This window comes from Mus caroli, chromosome 6 (assembly GCF_900094665.2).
Source record: "Mus caroli chromosome 6, CAROLI_EIJ_v1.1, whole genome shotgun sequence".
Taxonomy (NCBI): domain Eukaryota; kingdom Metazoa; phylum Chordata; class Mammalia; order Rodentia; family Muridae; genus Mus; species Mus caroli.
Window position 1 is genome coordinate 79932115 of NC_034575.1, and position 13089 is coordinate 79945203.

General features: G+C 52.3%; 2 protein-coding genes across 2 annotated transcripts in view; one reads left to right on the forward strand and one right to left on the reverse strand.

Moving 5' to 3' along the window:
- The window catches only part of Ankrd53 (ankyrin repeat domain 53), a 6574-nt gene extending 1794 nt beyond the window's left edge, over positions 1 to 4780 (forward strand). The window contains exons 4-6 of the mRNA XM_021165308.2: positions 1630 to 1794; positions 2175 to 2295; positions 4067 to 4780. Coding sequence (XP_021020967.1) covers positions 1630 to 1794; positions 2175 to 2295; positions 4067 to 4738 — 958 coding nt within the window. The 3' untranslated portion in view covers positions 4739 to 4780. The remainder of the gene's footprint in view (positions 1 to 1629; positions 1795 to 2174; positions 2296 to 4066) is intronic.
- A 516-nt stretch (positions 4781 to 5296) lies between these two features.
- Tex261 (testis expressed 261) lies at positions 5297 to 12244 on the reverse strand. Its single transcript, XM_021165430.2, has 6 exons — positions 12086 to 12244; positions 11451 to 11530; positions 10145 to 10298; positions 8686 to 8753; positions 7885 to 7987; positions 5297 to 7738 (listed from the first exon to the last, which is right to left on the reverse strand). The coding sequence occupies exons 1-6, from the start codon at positions 12153 to 12155 to the stop codon at positions 7623 to 7625; spliced, it is 591 nt and encodes a 196-aa protein (XP_021021089.1). The 5' UTR covers positions 12156 to 12244; the 3' UTR covers positions 5297 to 7622.
- Between the last annotated feature and the right edge of the window lie 845 nt (positions 12245 to 13089).

Below are 13089 nucleotides of genomic sequence, written 5' to 3' on the forward strand. Positions count from 1 at the left end.
GGAACTCACTTTGTAGACCAGGCTGGCCTCGAACTCAGAAATCCGCCTGCCTCTGCCTCCCGAGTGCTGGGATTAAAGGCGTGCGCCACCACGCCCGGCGAGCCCGACTCTTAACCACTCCAGCCTTACTTTTGTGGCAAGGAAAATGCATACCAGAGCCTGCTTTGTTCACCCAGAGTCCTTACCAAGCATTCACTATGCGCTAACAAGCACCAGACCCAAGCTGGGAACATAGCCATAAACACAGGGAACCAACCCCAGTCCTCACAGAACTGATTTCCTAGTAACTGGAAAGTTTGCTAATCAATGAAAGATTGACCACAATTCCGAGAGCTCTGAAGAGATCAATGGGTGGTAGGTGAAAGCACGGAGTAGAATCTATTTATAAGAAGCAATGGCCTCTAAGAATGTTGTTTTTCCTTCTTTCTTCATCATTTTTAAAAGTGTCTTGTGTAATCCAGGCTACCCTCAAACTGCCTATGATAGCCAAGGAGGATTTGAACTTCTGAGTCTCATGCCTCTGCTCCCCAGGTCATGCCTGGTTTGATACAGTGCTGGGGATTGAGCCCAGGGCTAGTCAAACAGCCTATCAGAGGAAGTGCATCCACAGCCCCAGGAGGTGACATTTAACTATAGCCTATAGGGACTGGGGAGATAGCTCAGTGGGTAAATTAGCGCTCATTGTGCAAGTGCAAGGAACTGAGTTCAAATCCTCAGCATCCAATGCCAGTTGGGCATGGTGACCTCTTGTATTCTAGCCCACGGGAGTCAGAAACAGGAAATCCCTGAGCTTAGATTAGCTGATTCAGTGTGCTCTGAGTTCAAGTGAGAGACCCTGCCTCTGCATATAAGGTGGAGGATGATAGAGGAAGATACCCATTGTCAACTTCTGGCCTCCACACAGTTGTGTATATATTCATATGCACACCCCACATACACACATGTGAATATGTATACACACATACACACATCACACACATTAAAATGAACTTCAGCTTGTGGACCAAGTGAGCTAACCTTGCCAAAAGCCCAGGGGAGCCAGACTTGGTAATTCATATCTATCTGTACACCCAGCACTCGGGAGATGGAGACGGTAGGAGGGGGGTGGGAACCGGGGATTCAAGATCATCTTTGGCGAGCCGGGCGTGGTGGCGCACGCCTTTAATCCCAGCACTTGGGAGGCAGAGGCAGGCGGATTTCTGAGTTCGAGGCCAGCCTGGGCTACAGAGTGAGTTCCAGGACAGCCACGACTACACAGAGAAACCCTGTCTCGAAAAACCAAAAAAAAAAATAAATAAATAAAAAAAGATCATCTTTGGCTACATTGCAAATTCCAGATCAACCTGTAGTACAAGAGACCTTGTCCCAAAAGTCACTGAGATTGGTGGCTCTGAAGCAACCCAGGGCACTGTAGTTCCTAGCTGTCCTATTCAAACACATCCTATACTTTGTACTGCTCATTGAGGCTGTCCCTCCTCCTTAGAGAAGGGAAACATGAAGCCCTAAGAATAGTAGGGTATGAACAGGGTCCTCCATGGTGGTGGCAGAGTGGGGCCTGGAAGTTGGCTTGCCTGCCTATCTAATGCCTTTACCCTTCTCTTCCGCCCTTCCCTTTGGTACACCCTACAGGCAGACATGCAACGGCTCCACACCCCTGCACCTGGCTTCCTGCAATGGCCTACTGGGATGTGTTAAGCTGCTGGTACAGAGTGGAGCCAATGTGCATGCCCGAGATGCCACGGGCTTCAAGCCCATCGACTACTGCAGACTTTGGAACCACCGTACCTGTGCCCGGTGAGCCTGTGACAACCACACCAGCTCCCACTTCCTCCTGCAAGGTCCTTCTCCCCACCCCCACGCTGAGCCTGGGGTGGCTTGAGGAAGCCAGGTGTCAGTTGAGTAAAGTCTGGGAAAGAGGCCCCAAGTAGGATATTGTCAGCATGAGCTTTGCCTGTCCCCACCCCCTTCTTTGTCTTTGCCTTCCCCTGTTCTTCAGTCAGGATCCAAATCCATCAGACAGTTTTTTCTTCTCCCTCCAAGGGCCCCTGGGCAAGGAGATGGGGTGCTTTGCTCTTCTCTGCCCTGGCAATTCCTCCCACCCCACTGGCCCACAGAGCCTCACCTCAAGGGAAGCCCAGTTCCTACAATCTGACACGCCCTCACCTTGGTGCCAGGTTCTTGAAGGATGTCATGTGGAAACATGATAAGAAGGTCTTTGCCCAGGAGATGGAGAAGCTGAGGACCTTGAGGGAGAAGCTGACTATTCTGGAGCATCGCTACCTGACTGAATACCAAGTAAGGGGAAGTTCCTCCCGGGCTGGGTTCTGCTGCCAAACTAGGGCCTTCTTGCCATGGTGAGAGGAGCAACTGGAACACTCCACTCTCAGAAGAAACCCCTGCTCCCCACCAAATCCTCCCTTATAAGCCATCCCTTTAGGCCAAAGGTCTTGTTCTGTGCCAGAAAGCAAGTGCAGCCTGAATTATGGGGCACTCAGAGTCCTTGTTAGACACTGACCTTCTAGGACGAGGATCTCGAATGGAACTGGACACTTCCTAACATTGGGGTACCTACCCATTAAAAGAAAACTCCTAACAGATACCCCAACTTCACTGTACACTAGACTCCTTCTAGGTCCCAAAGGCCAGCAAAGTGTGGTCCTCCACTCAAGGAACTTAGGTGCTAGGGAGAGGTAGGTTATGCATCTGAGGGGAGGGTCCAGGAGGGTGCCAAAGACGTATCTTTGAAGACTGACAGGCATCTATCCATATGGAGTAAGGAATGACAGGCTCACAGACAGAATCACTGTGATGGATACATGGGGCACTCGGGAGCACTGTCGATTTGGGGATCAGGTATAAGTTGGGTAGACTGACAGACTAGAGGTTTGGCAAGAGTCCAGACCAGTGACAGGGCAAGGGTTTAGCAGATATAATCATGGAGCATAAAACACTTAAAACAAAACAGGAAAATTAAGGCTTGGATTCTTTGTTTTTGTTGTTTGTCATTGTTTGTTTGTTTGTTGTTTTGTTTTAAGACACGGTTTCTCTGTGTAGCCCTGGCTGTCCTGGAACTCACTCTGTAGACAAGGCTGGCCTCAAACTCAAAGATCCACCTGCCTCTGCCTCACAAGTGCTGGGAGCATACGCCACCACAGCCCAGCTCAAGAACTTGGATCCTTAAGTGAATCCTACAGAGGCTACAGGGCCCTGCCATGGTTGTACTCTTCCAGTTGTCCCAGCTGTGCCTCTCTAGTCTGTGTCACCCAGCTCTCCTGGCTCTTCTGGTTTTGTGTCACCCCGCCCTTCCAGCTATCAGGTTTTCTGTTGACCCTAACCCTACTCAGCAGCCCCCGAGCAGACCTCCACTCAGCATCTCCTGTCGGCCTCAATGGGAGCACACAGCCACTACTCTTCCATTGGCTAGAATAAAAAGCAAGCCAGCTGCTGCCTGACTTGGGACTGGGCAAGGCTGAAGGAATTAGGACTCCTGGCTTAATCTAATCAGAACCTGCCTCTGCAGCTGGGTCAATCTCCAAAGCACCTGATTACTTAGCAACTGTGTGGGAGTGAGACAGAGATAATAGGACAAGGACATTTCCACACATGTGGAAGTTCAGTGCGAGCAGTGGTGAAGATAGAACTCTGGCTAAGTCCCGACCACCCAGTCTGGCAGCCAGGCACTCTCTCTCCCCAAGGTCACCTCCCAGAAGCCTGTGCAACCCCATTACTTCCATCCAATGCCAGGCCTGCCAGCCCTTCATCCTTTCTGGGGTCCAAATCAGAGAGCAAGACTTTCCACTGAGGCTGGGGCTACCTCTGGGGAAATGGTACCTTCTCTCTGCAAAGCTGAGGTTGTCCCTATGTCTGTCCTCAAGCTGGAGGTCTCCTATGAAAGTCTTTGTCTCCTCCATAGCCTGGGAGCCCAGTCAGAAAAGGAGATGCCTCCTCCATCCAAACAAGGCTCACATAAGGCAGCAGGGAACGTAGACCTGAGGTTTCCCAGGATGCTAGCCACGGGGTCTCCTGCCCATAAATGCCACTGCCCTTGTGCCCTTCATTGTTGCAGAAAGAACATCAAATTCTGAGAGAGGCTCATTTCAGAAAGTGGCTCCAAAGCAAGGCCCAGACCCTGGGCTCTGCCGACTCCAAGCAAAAGGCTGGTGTCCGACCTTGGTCATTGGCCTCCAACACTTTAAGATGCCCAATAACTGAAAGCCTCCATTATCCATCTGTGGAAGCTCAGCTGAAAAACTTGCCCTCACCCGTGGTGCCACCCAAGCCCATCTACAAGCAGACCACCATCAGTCGGCCCAAGTTATGGAACTATAGTGCTAACCCTGCCAGGTCCCCTATCACAAACATTGGCCACCCACAGGATATACGCCTGGGTGTGCACCCAGAACCCTATAAGGAACATGACTTCTGCAGATTCCTGGAGGTGACTCGAAATAAACATGGGGGTGCATGCCTGCGCACAGTGGACCGTCAGTTGGTGACACCTGTACCCCAGCTGCCTTTTGAGATGATGGTCCGGGTGCTTTACCCAGGGTCTCAACCCTACAGGATGAAAGTGCCCCAGGGCTTGTATCCACGGGACATACTCAAAGTACTTGAGAAACGGCATGTGGGAGGTACCTGTACCAATACAATGGCCATGACCCTACGTGAGACATTTGATAAACCCTTCCTCGATTCCTTGGAAGCTTGCCGGACTCGAGTAGCCCCACCCTCCAAGTGAGTTCTCACATAAAGTTGTTCTTGAAGCCTCTGGTGAAGGCGCAAGTGTTAAGATTCGTATTGTGGTTAGAAATGTGGTAGGGTTCTGGTTCCCAAGGGCAGAAGCCACCCCTAACTATCCCTCTTCCCAAAAGCACACATCCTACCTCTCCCTTTTCTCTACGAAGAAATGGCCTAGCTCCCTGGGATGTGTACATCTAGACAGAGCACAAGGTTCAGAGCAGGGGGCTGGTAATGTCCTGGGACACAGCAATGTAAAGTAATCCCCTGGCCCTCAGGTACCTTAACCTGCCCTAGCACAGCCAGGGACGAGGCTTCCAGGACAGGAAACTCCTAGGCATTCTGCCATGTGTCCTTCCTGGCAGTGGGGACAGCTGATATCCCGAGCAGGCTTCTCTGCCCATGCTTCTTGCTCATGGCCCCACTGGGGGTATATGAAGCTGCAGTTCCAGGAAGCTGGGCAGCACGTCTGCCAAGAGAGGAAGACTTGTGACTTTGATGTGAAACCTGTCCAGGAAGCTGCCCTGGACCCCGATGTGCCCTGGTCACACACTACAGCTCACTCTTTAAACAAAACATTTATTGAGTGCTTTCCATGGGCCAGGCGCCAAAATCAGGTAGTTGATAATACAAAAACCCAAGGGCTTTCCCTGCCCTCAAGGAGCTTCCAGTCTAGTGGGGAGACAGACCATAGGAGACCACGCCGCAGGCCAGTGAGCCTAGAGATCTGTGTGGCAGCTGGGGTTAGGGGAGGAGAGGGGACACTCAAAGCTCCTTGGAAGAAATAAAATCTAAGAAGAAAAGCGGCAAATTACCAAAGTAAGTGGAAGGAAGAGTATCAAAGCAGCTAGAGCCATAGTCTCTGTGTACAGGAGGCTGGGGCCCAGAGCCCATGACAAGTGGTGAAGCCAGTAGGGACCCAGGAACCTCACACACCATTCTAAGGAGTCTGGACTTTATCCTGAGGGCAGTGGAGAGCTGGGGAGAGTTGGGGGGCCTAAAAAGATTTGGCCAACCATGCATTTCAGAAAGAAACCCAGCTGGTGAGAGGATAAAGAAACATAGGAAACTGTCAAAACAAAATGAGGTGAGAGATGACAGTAGGGTGGCTCAAATACAGAGATACCAAGAATAGATCAGATAGACTTAGGCAGAAAGAGAAAGCAATATTCTGCCTGGCTCCTGAGCCATCATGAGACCAGGGACGAGGCACTGCAAAGAGCAGGTAAACAGAGCAGACACTAAGCTCAAATGGTCTCTGTGCCCAGAAGGCAGCAGAACTGTGCTTGAGCTAGGAAGTAGCTGGGACTGAAGATTGGCTCTGACTTCTTCCACAGCATCCCTTAAGCTACCAGCACAGCTGGGCTTCCTGAGGAGATCAATCCACAAGACAGTAAAGGAGCCCCTGTGTGCACAAGGTGAGAAAGAAGCCTCTATAACAGAAACTGTGAAGGGACAACAGTCACACCAGTGCTCAGAAACGTGAACCAGGAAGCAGGCCATCAGCTGTGCCAGCGACCCCAAGACCCAGCCGGTGACCTGTGATGAGTTGACCTGGGTTCGCTTGGGAAAGCCCCTGTCTGAGCAGTAGGCAGGATGAACAAAGATAAAGAAGTGGAGAGCAGAGCAAGTTGGGCCAGCCTGAGCCCACTGGTAGGCAGCCGCCCCTGTCCTATACCTTCATCCACTCAAGTGGCAGAAAACAGGTCTGGCAATCTCACCTGTAGCTGCAAAACAAATTCAGAGACTAGCGGGCCAAGATGCAACAGAAATGCAAGAGCCAATGAGATGCAGGATGCATAAGAAGATGCTGAGGAACTGGAGTCTTCCCCATGCCTTGTCCATCTGGGCACCTGCCAGACTCACTGTGAGGTACGAGATTCGGCAACAGGGAGGGGAACTTCATTCCATATACTGCTGAGCCCCTGCAAGGCACTGTATGTAGTTGGAGTGCAAGGTCAACAGATGCTGGTCTGTGCCCGGGATGAGGCTCACCTTCTTAGAAGACAGAGCTTACATCCCTCCAGGAGCCGGAAGCGCAGGTGAGTGTGGCCTGTGTGCTCTGAGCGGCAGCTTAGGCTGCCTAGAAGCCAATGTTTATTTTTTTTTTCACCGAGCCTGATATAGAATTTACCAAGAAATCTCTCCTTTTTCTCAAAGGAAGACATAAATAGGGTATTGTAGATGGTCTACATCTCTAACCCAGCCACAGACTTTCTACCCCTCCCCCACCCTGGACTATCACAGTCTGGGGAAGGAGACACGGAGAGGAGGAGAAGCCTCAGAAAAACTGCCTTTGCCCACTCATTCTCATCCCTGTTCCCTTCCCACTTAGGGCCATGAGAATCCCTCCAGAAGGGCAAGAGCCAGAAGAGGAGTCCCTAGAGCAGGCTAGCCCAGTCTAGGCAGAAGGTTAGCAGGCAGAGAAGAAGATGAACTTCTGGGGTGTTAAGGCAAACAGTGCCACCTAGAATCTTTATTCGAAAGGGAATCAGCATTGGACAGGACCCACATTTCAACAGCAAAATGCACTTTTCCTGGAAGTGCCGACCCTCAGCTCCTCCCTACGGTCACCTGCCTGAGAACTTGCTGTCAGTTCCCCAGCTTCATACTAGCTTCCCTGCCTGCCCCATCCAACCAGACCCAACTCTGGGGAGGGGAGGGCTGGGGACATAGCCTCCTGGCATAGCAGGCTCTGCTACCCTCTCTGGTGCCCCTGGCAGCATTCAAGCCTCCTGAGGAGGGTGGGGAACGAGGCTTCAGAACAGAGGGGAGGGAGACCTGGGCTGGCAGAAGACACCTTCCAGGCTCCCAGGCACAATTAGCCCAGAGTCCCAGGGGCCTGGCTCTCTTGGTCTTGCCCCCCACATGCCCTCCCCAAAGGGTCAGTATATCTTCTGCCGACTGGGTAGGATGGCCTCTTTGATGAAGGAGAAGACAACCAGGATGCCTAAGCGCTTGCCTCGCTTGCCTTTGGTGAAGTAATTGGAGACCACGTCATCTGTGGAAACACAGGCAGGGAGATGAGCATGCGTGCGCATGCATGTGTACATGTGTGCAGAGTTCTCATCACCCAAAGCCCTAGTGTTTTCTCACAGGGCTGACGCCAGCCACCCCCCCCCCCCCACCTAAGACGCCCTTCCTCACCGCCTGGCTGCATGGTGGAGGGCAGGACATTCTCCCCAGCCGAAAGTGACACGAAGAAAGCAAACGGGATTATCCACAGGCAGAATGTGAAGTAGGCCAGGACCTGGTGACAGGAGAGACTGAGAAGGGAGAGCCCAGGGTGCCCCCAAAGGCCCACCCTATCCCTGCAGGGACTAGCACTCAGGAAGCAGGACTCTCTGACACAGATGCTGGGGGAGTCCCTCTCCAAAGGGACACTGTTCTTGGGGACTTCAAGTGGGAGGAATCCTGGGGAGGTTCTGATGGGGCTGGAGCTAGGGGTGGGTCCTTGTGAGGTCTGGTTCACACAGGCCAGCCTGGTGCCCCTTCTAGGCTTGAAGATGACTCTACTGAGGCACCCAAAAGGCACACTGGGGGAGAGGAGTGTCCTCCCACCTTGCCAAAGGGATCCCTCTGTTCTTCAGACACCCTGCCTTCTAAAATTATTATTATACTTATTTGCTTAAAAAAAGAAAATAAAAACAAAAAACAGGAGCTGGAGAGGTGGCTCAGCAGTTAAGAGCACTGACTACTCTTCCAGAGGTCCTGAGTTAAGAGTCCCAGCAACCACGTGGTGGCTCACAACCATCTGTAATGGGATCCGATGCCCTCTTCTGGTGTGTCTGAAGAGAGCAACAGTGTACTCATATACACAAAAATAACATAGTTCCTGAATGGAGTCGGTTTTGGATCACAGCTACAGTCACAAAGAGGATCATGTAAGTCCCTTACACCCCCACCCCTGCCACCACGACTATGTGCTAGACACCGGGTACATCTTACCTCTGAGAAAGGATAATACTCTTCTGCAAAAAACTGAAATGCCAGGTAATGATTCACCACCACTAGCCCTGTGGGGATGGAGAGTCCGGTCACAGTGTGCTCACCAAATCCAGAAGGCCCCAAAACTGGAGCCCCGGGTCTCAGTCTTGACTCTACACCAACCCACAGCATGGCTCTGGGCCAAGGGCACTACCTAGACCCCAGTCCCCATCTGTTAAGAACGGGTGCTCAGCTCCAACTTCCTCACTGTGGACGGCAGCAGCAACAGAATCAGAAGGTAGACTGGAACATTCCGGCATGTTATAAAAACAAGGTTTGCTTTGTGTTACAAATAATCCACGATCGGGCCATTGCTCTCCCAAGAGCCAGGTTGGAGACGAGATCATGAGTAGGCAGAACACACACCTCAGTGGAATGTGCTTCATGCTGCCCAGCAGGGAGAAGGCCTCAGATAGAGACCAGATACTCTCAGGGTTCCTTAGAAAGCTAGGATGGGGGAAGACACACCAACCTATCCTGCTGTGCCCCATACACTCTTCCCTAGTGTGCACACGTTCATGACACAGAGCAAGTAAGGGGACAGCTGCTCAGAGGTCCAAAGCCCGTCGTGCCTCCACAGCAGAATGAAGGGCAGGCCCCAGAAACAGTGTCCCCATACCTATGTCACAACTACATGTCTCGTTTCTGCCCTTTACCATGAAGACAGCACTCTGCCGTGTCTTGCACAAGGCTAAGGGATGCTAAGACATAGATGACACCTGGTGCCGACAAGGTACCTCAGAAAAACTTGCCCAGGCATCCAAAGGGCAGGAGAAGGGAGGGACATAGGAAGCCAGAGGAGCCTTCTGGTGGCCAGAGCTGCTTGCTGGGAGAGCTACAGGGGGCTTGGCACTGATCAAACTCCCACTAAACAGGTTCTGAGGTTAAAATTATACCTGACATCGACATGCCCCAAACTCTAACAATCGGCCCTTCTACGGCTAACATTCAGATTTCTCCTAGACTCAGAAACCTAACTCTAAAACACACCCCACACCACCTGCCATCTCGACTCAGTCTACAGCAAGGCAAAACAGCAGTGCCTGTGGCCAACCACTTTCTAAAACCTTTCTCACAAACATCTGTGTGCATCTGTGACCACCGCATCAATCAGCTGGGTCTAAACAGTCACTCCGGGATGAGAAGTGACTTTCCAGGGACAGGAAATAGCGTGCTGCTCTTCTTTCCCAAACCCTCCATCTAACTTGACTCTTTGGCAAGGTCCTCCTGGCTGGAGCCCTTCCCCTCATGAGGACTAGGCAGGGACAGGCTCTAGGGTCCTCAGGAACGAGCAGCAGTGTGGCCTCCTGCAGGACCTCAGCCGCCGCTCAGGCGCTCCCCTCCCCAGTATCAGGTCAGTGTCTGGGACAGAGTGCCCACATCTAGTCACATCAAGTCCTCCCTGCTTGCCCCCTCTCACCGCATGACAGGATGAAGTTAGGTGATGTCAGCATGATGAAGGGGAAGGTCTGGAGAAGGCCAAAGTAGACGAGGTTGGTGAAAAGGCCCACGCCAATCATGCTGGTGGGGAAACGCTCAAAGACGTAGAGGCCAATCAGTACTGCTGTGGAGAACTGAAACAGGCAGAGGCGCTGGCTCAGGGGACCTTTAGGCCTCCAGGACTGTCAGTCCCTGCCTGCTCTGCACAGCGCTGTTACAAATGCACTTTGGTTTTCTTGGTTCACAGAAACCACACTCAGCTTTCAAAAAGGTGGTCTCTCTGAAGGTCACTTCTAAAACATTTTGGATGGTGATCCAAAGTAAGGAAAAAAAAAAAAACATTTTATACATCACTCCACCAAACACATACCCAACGTGACGACAGAGCGCACACTCACTTTGCCTGCTCTCGTCTTTACTGTTAGCACTGGTTTTGGAGCTGGAGCTGAGGATCTTACCGAAGACTGCATGCATGCCTGTACCCCCATGCCTCCTTTCATAGCTTCCTTGAATGCTAAGCATGATCTTCTGAACCAATTACGTAACCCAGTGATGGAATCCAGCAGGCAGTCGGAGAAAGGCTTCAGTTGTCAGCGATGAAAGGTCTAATTGCTATACCAACCACACCCACAGACTGAGCCAATGAGCTGGCTGTAGCCCTGTCTTTACCACAAACTACAACCCCAGGCTACGTTGAGAGTGAAAGTAGCTGCAGATTCTAGGCGACTGAAAGGTGAACTTTTCTGTCCAAAGGTATCCATCCCCCCCCCCCCCCGCACCTCATTCTTCCTCACAGCCTCTCTGACAGGGACAGGGACCAAGTCTTCAGGAAAAGAAATCTCCCATGAGGGAAGAGAAAGGGCCAGGCATTCTCCCTTAGGACAAGTCACACTGAGTGGAGAGAGGGCAACAGCTAAGCAGTACAAACTGTCCTTACTGTCCCTATAAGTTCTAAGCCTGGGCTGGGATTGGGGACCTGGTGCTAGAGACAGTGGACACTGTGAGACAGCCACATGAAAGCGAAGCCATGAATACCTGTCAATGAATTATCTGCACTGTCACCTTAAGGAATGGCAGTAGGTTGTGGTTGTCCACCTGAGGCTGGAGGGCCAGGGGTGATCTGGACCCAGGAGCACAGATTGTAGGGCAGGGAAGCAAGTGGGACGCCCTCAGATCCTGGGTTCTCAGCACCAAAACAGCCCCAGCTCAAACAGCCCCCACTTCCTGTTTCTGATGTAGGGCAAGCAAGCCCTGGGTGACTACTCCAGGGAAAAGCGGCCACTTACCCAGATCATGTATTTGATGATTCGGCTGGTGGCCACCGTGTACTCTTCTATCAGCTCTGCAAGGTAGTACAGTCCAGCCGCTGGGTAGGAGAGGGGGGTCCCAGGGGGAGGGGGACAAACAGGAAGAGATCAGCCAGGGACACTCCCACCAGCCTGCTTATCCTCTAGTCCCCCACCAACCCTCCTCAGACTCCAGGAAGTCGGGAACAAGCCAAAGCACCCCTGGGATGTCCTTCTCATCTGCACAAGTAGATAGAACTTTGCCAAGACAACTGTAGAAAGATTGGATTTGACCGCACAGCATAAAGTTAACCTCTGTTCCGGGAACCTTAAACTCCACTCGTCAATCAACACCTGCAGAACACTTAGTTTACAGGCCGGGTGCTGTACATTAGCACACAGCCGGGTGAGACAGACAGGGGCCTTCCCCCGTCCCAGCTGGAGGGGACAGGCTGAGTAGGGAGCCCAGAGCTCCGAGAGCAAGGATGCGTCTCGGGAACCAAGCATCCCCACCGGAAGGTTCCGCGGAGGTCCAGTAGGACCAGCTCGGGGTCGTGAGCGCCCAGCTGCAAAGAGCAGCAGCGGTTGGCGGCTCGGGGAATCGGGGCGCGCGTGGCCCGGGTCAGCGCTCTCACCGACGGCCAGAGTGATGAATGCCACCTGGATGAACAGCGACAGCCAGCTTAGCACGTACATGAACCACATGGCGCCCCCCGGGCCGCCGGGACGGGCCTGCGCGGTCCGGCTCCCGCGACACTGAGCGGCCGCCGCCGTGCTGTCCCCGCCCAGAGGACGCCGAGAGGAGCAGGGCGGAGCGCCGCGGCCCCTGCGCCCCCGCCAAGCCCGCGAGCGCCGCTAACCGGCTCGGAGGATCAAAATCGCGCTGCACCCGGTACGGAGCGCCTACACAGAGTCCAGATTGATTGGGACCAATCCTGGCTCGAGCCTGACTCCGCGCAGCCCTGGATCCTAATTTTCTGGGAGAGAAAGATTACCTTCTCTCAGGTCACACACTAGGAAGCCGCATAATCTGGAATCCCAGGTGCCTTTAAATGGTCACCTTCAGCCCTAACTCTCCCTCTAGGCTGAGGTCTTTTGCAATACAGGTCTGCACTTTTGCTTGGGGACTAAAGCAACCGCTAAGCCCTGACTGTACTTGCGACACCGCAGGCAATCGTCTGAGAGAGCACCACCTAGTGGCTGACACAGGCAAGCTCCGAGTGCCAACATGCCTCTTTAACTTTTTGTTTGTCGTTTTCAGGAAGGGAGGGTCTCATAGCTCAGGCTGGCCTTTGAACTGTCAACTCTCCCATCTCCAGCTCTCAGTTGGTAGGGTTTCAGATGTGTGGAGTCTCCGTACTAGGGCAAAATATAACTTTGGTTTTGTTTTTGTCTGTTCGTTGTGATTAAGGGTTTCTATGTAGTCCTGGAATCTGCTATGTAAATCAGGTTAACCTTGAACTCACAGAGATCAGCCTGCCTCTGCTTTATCCCAAATCCTGGGATTAAAGGTGTAGAAACATCATGCAAAGATCTTTTTTTTTTTTTGAAACAGCCTTATGTGCCCCCAGGCTGGCCTTGGTGCCACTAAGTAGTTTAAGATGACTTTGAGATGCTGACCCTCTTGCCTCAACCTACT

What these genes read in the sequence shown, in the direction of transcription:
- Tex261 (XM_021165430.2), bottom strand. Translation starts at nt 12,155, where the DNA reads ATGTGGTTCATGTACGTGCTAAGCTGGCTGTCGCTGTTCATCCAGGTG. An exon ending in ATTCATCACTCTGGCCGTCG is followed by an intron (nt 11,531 to 12,085) that starts GTGAGAGCGCTG and finishes TCTCCTACCCAG; the next exon opens with CGGCTGGACTGTACTACCTT. An exon ending in TAACTTCATCCTGTCATGCG is followed by an intron (nt 8,754 to 10,144) that starts GTGAGAGGGGGC and finishes CCATCCCCACAG; the next exon opens with GGCTAGTGGTGGTGAATCAT.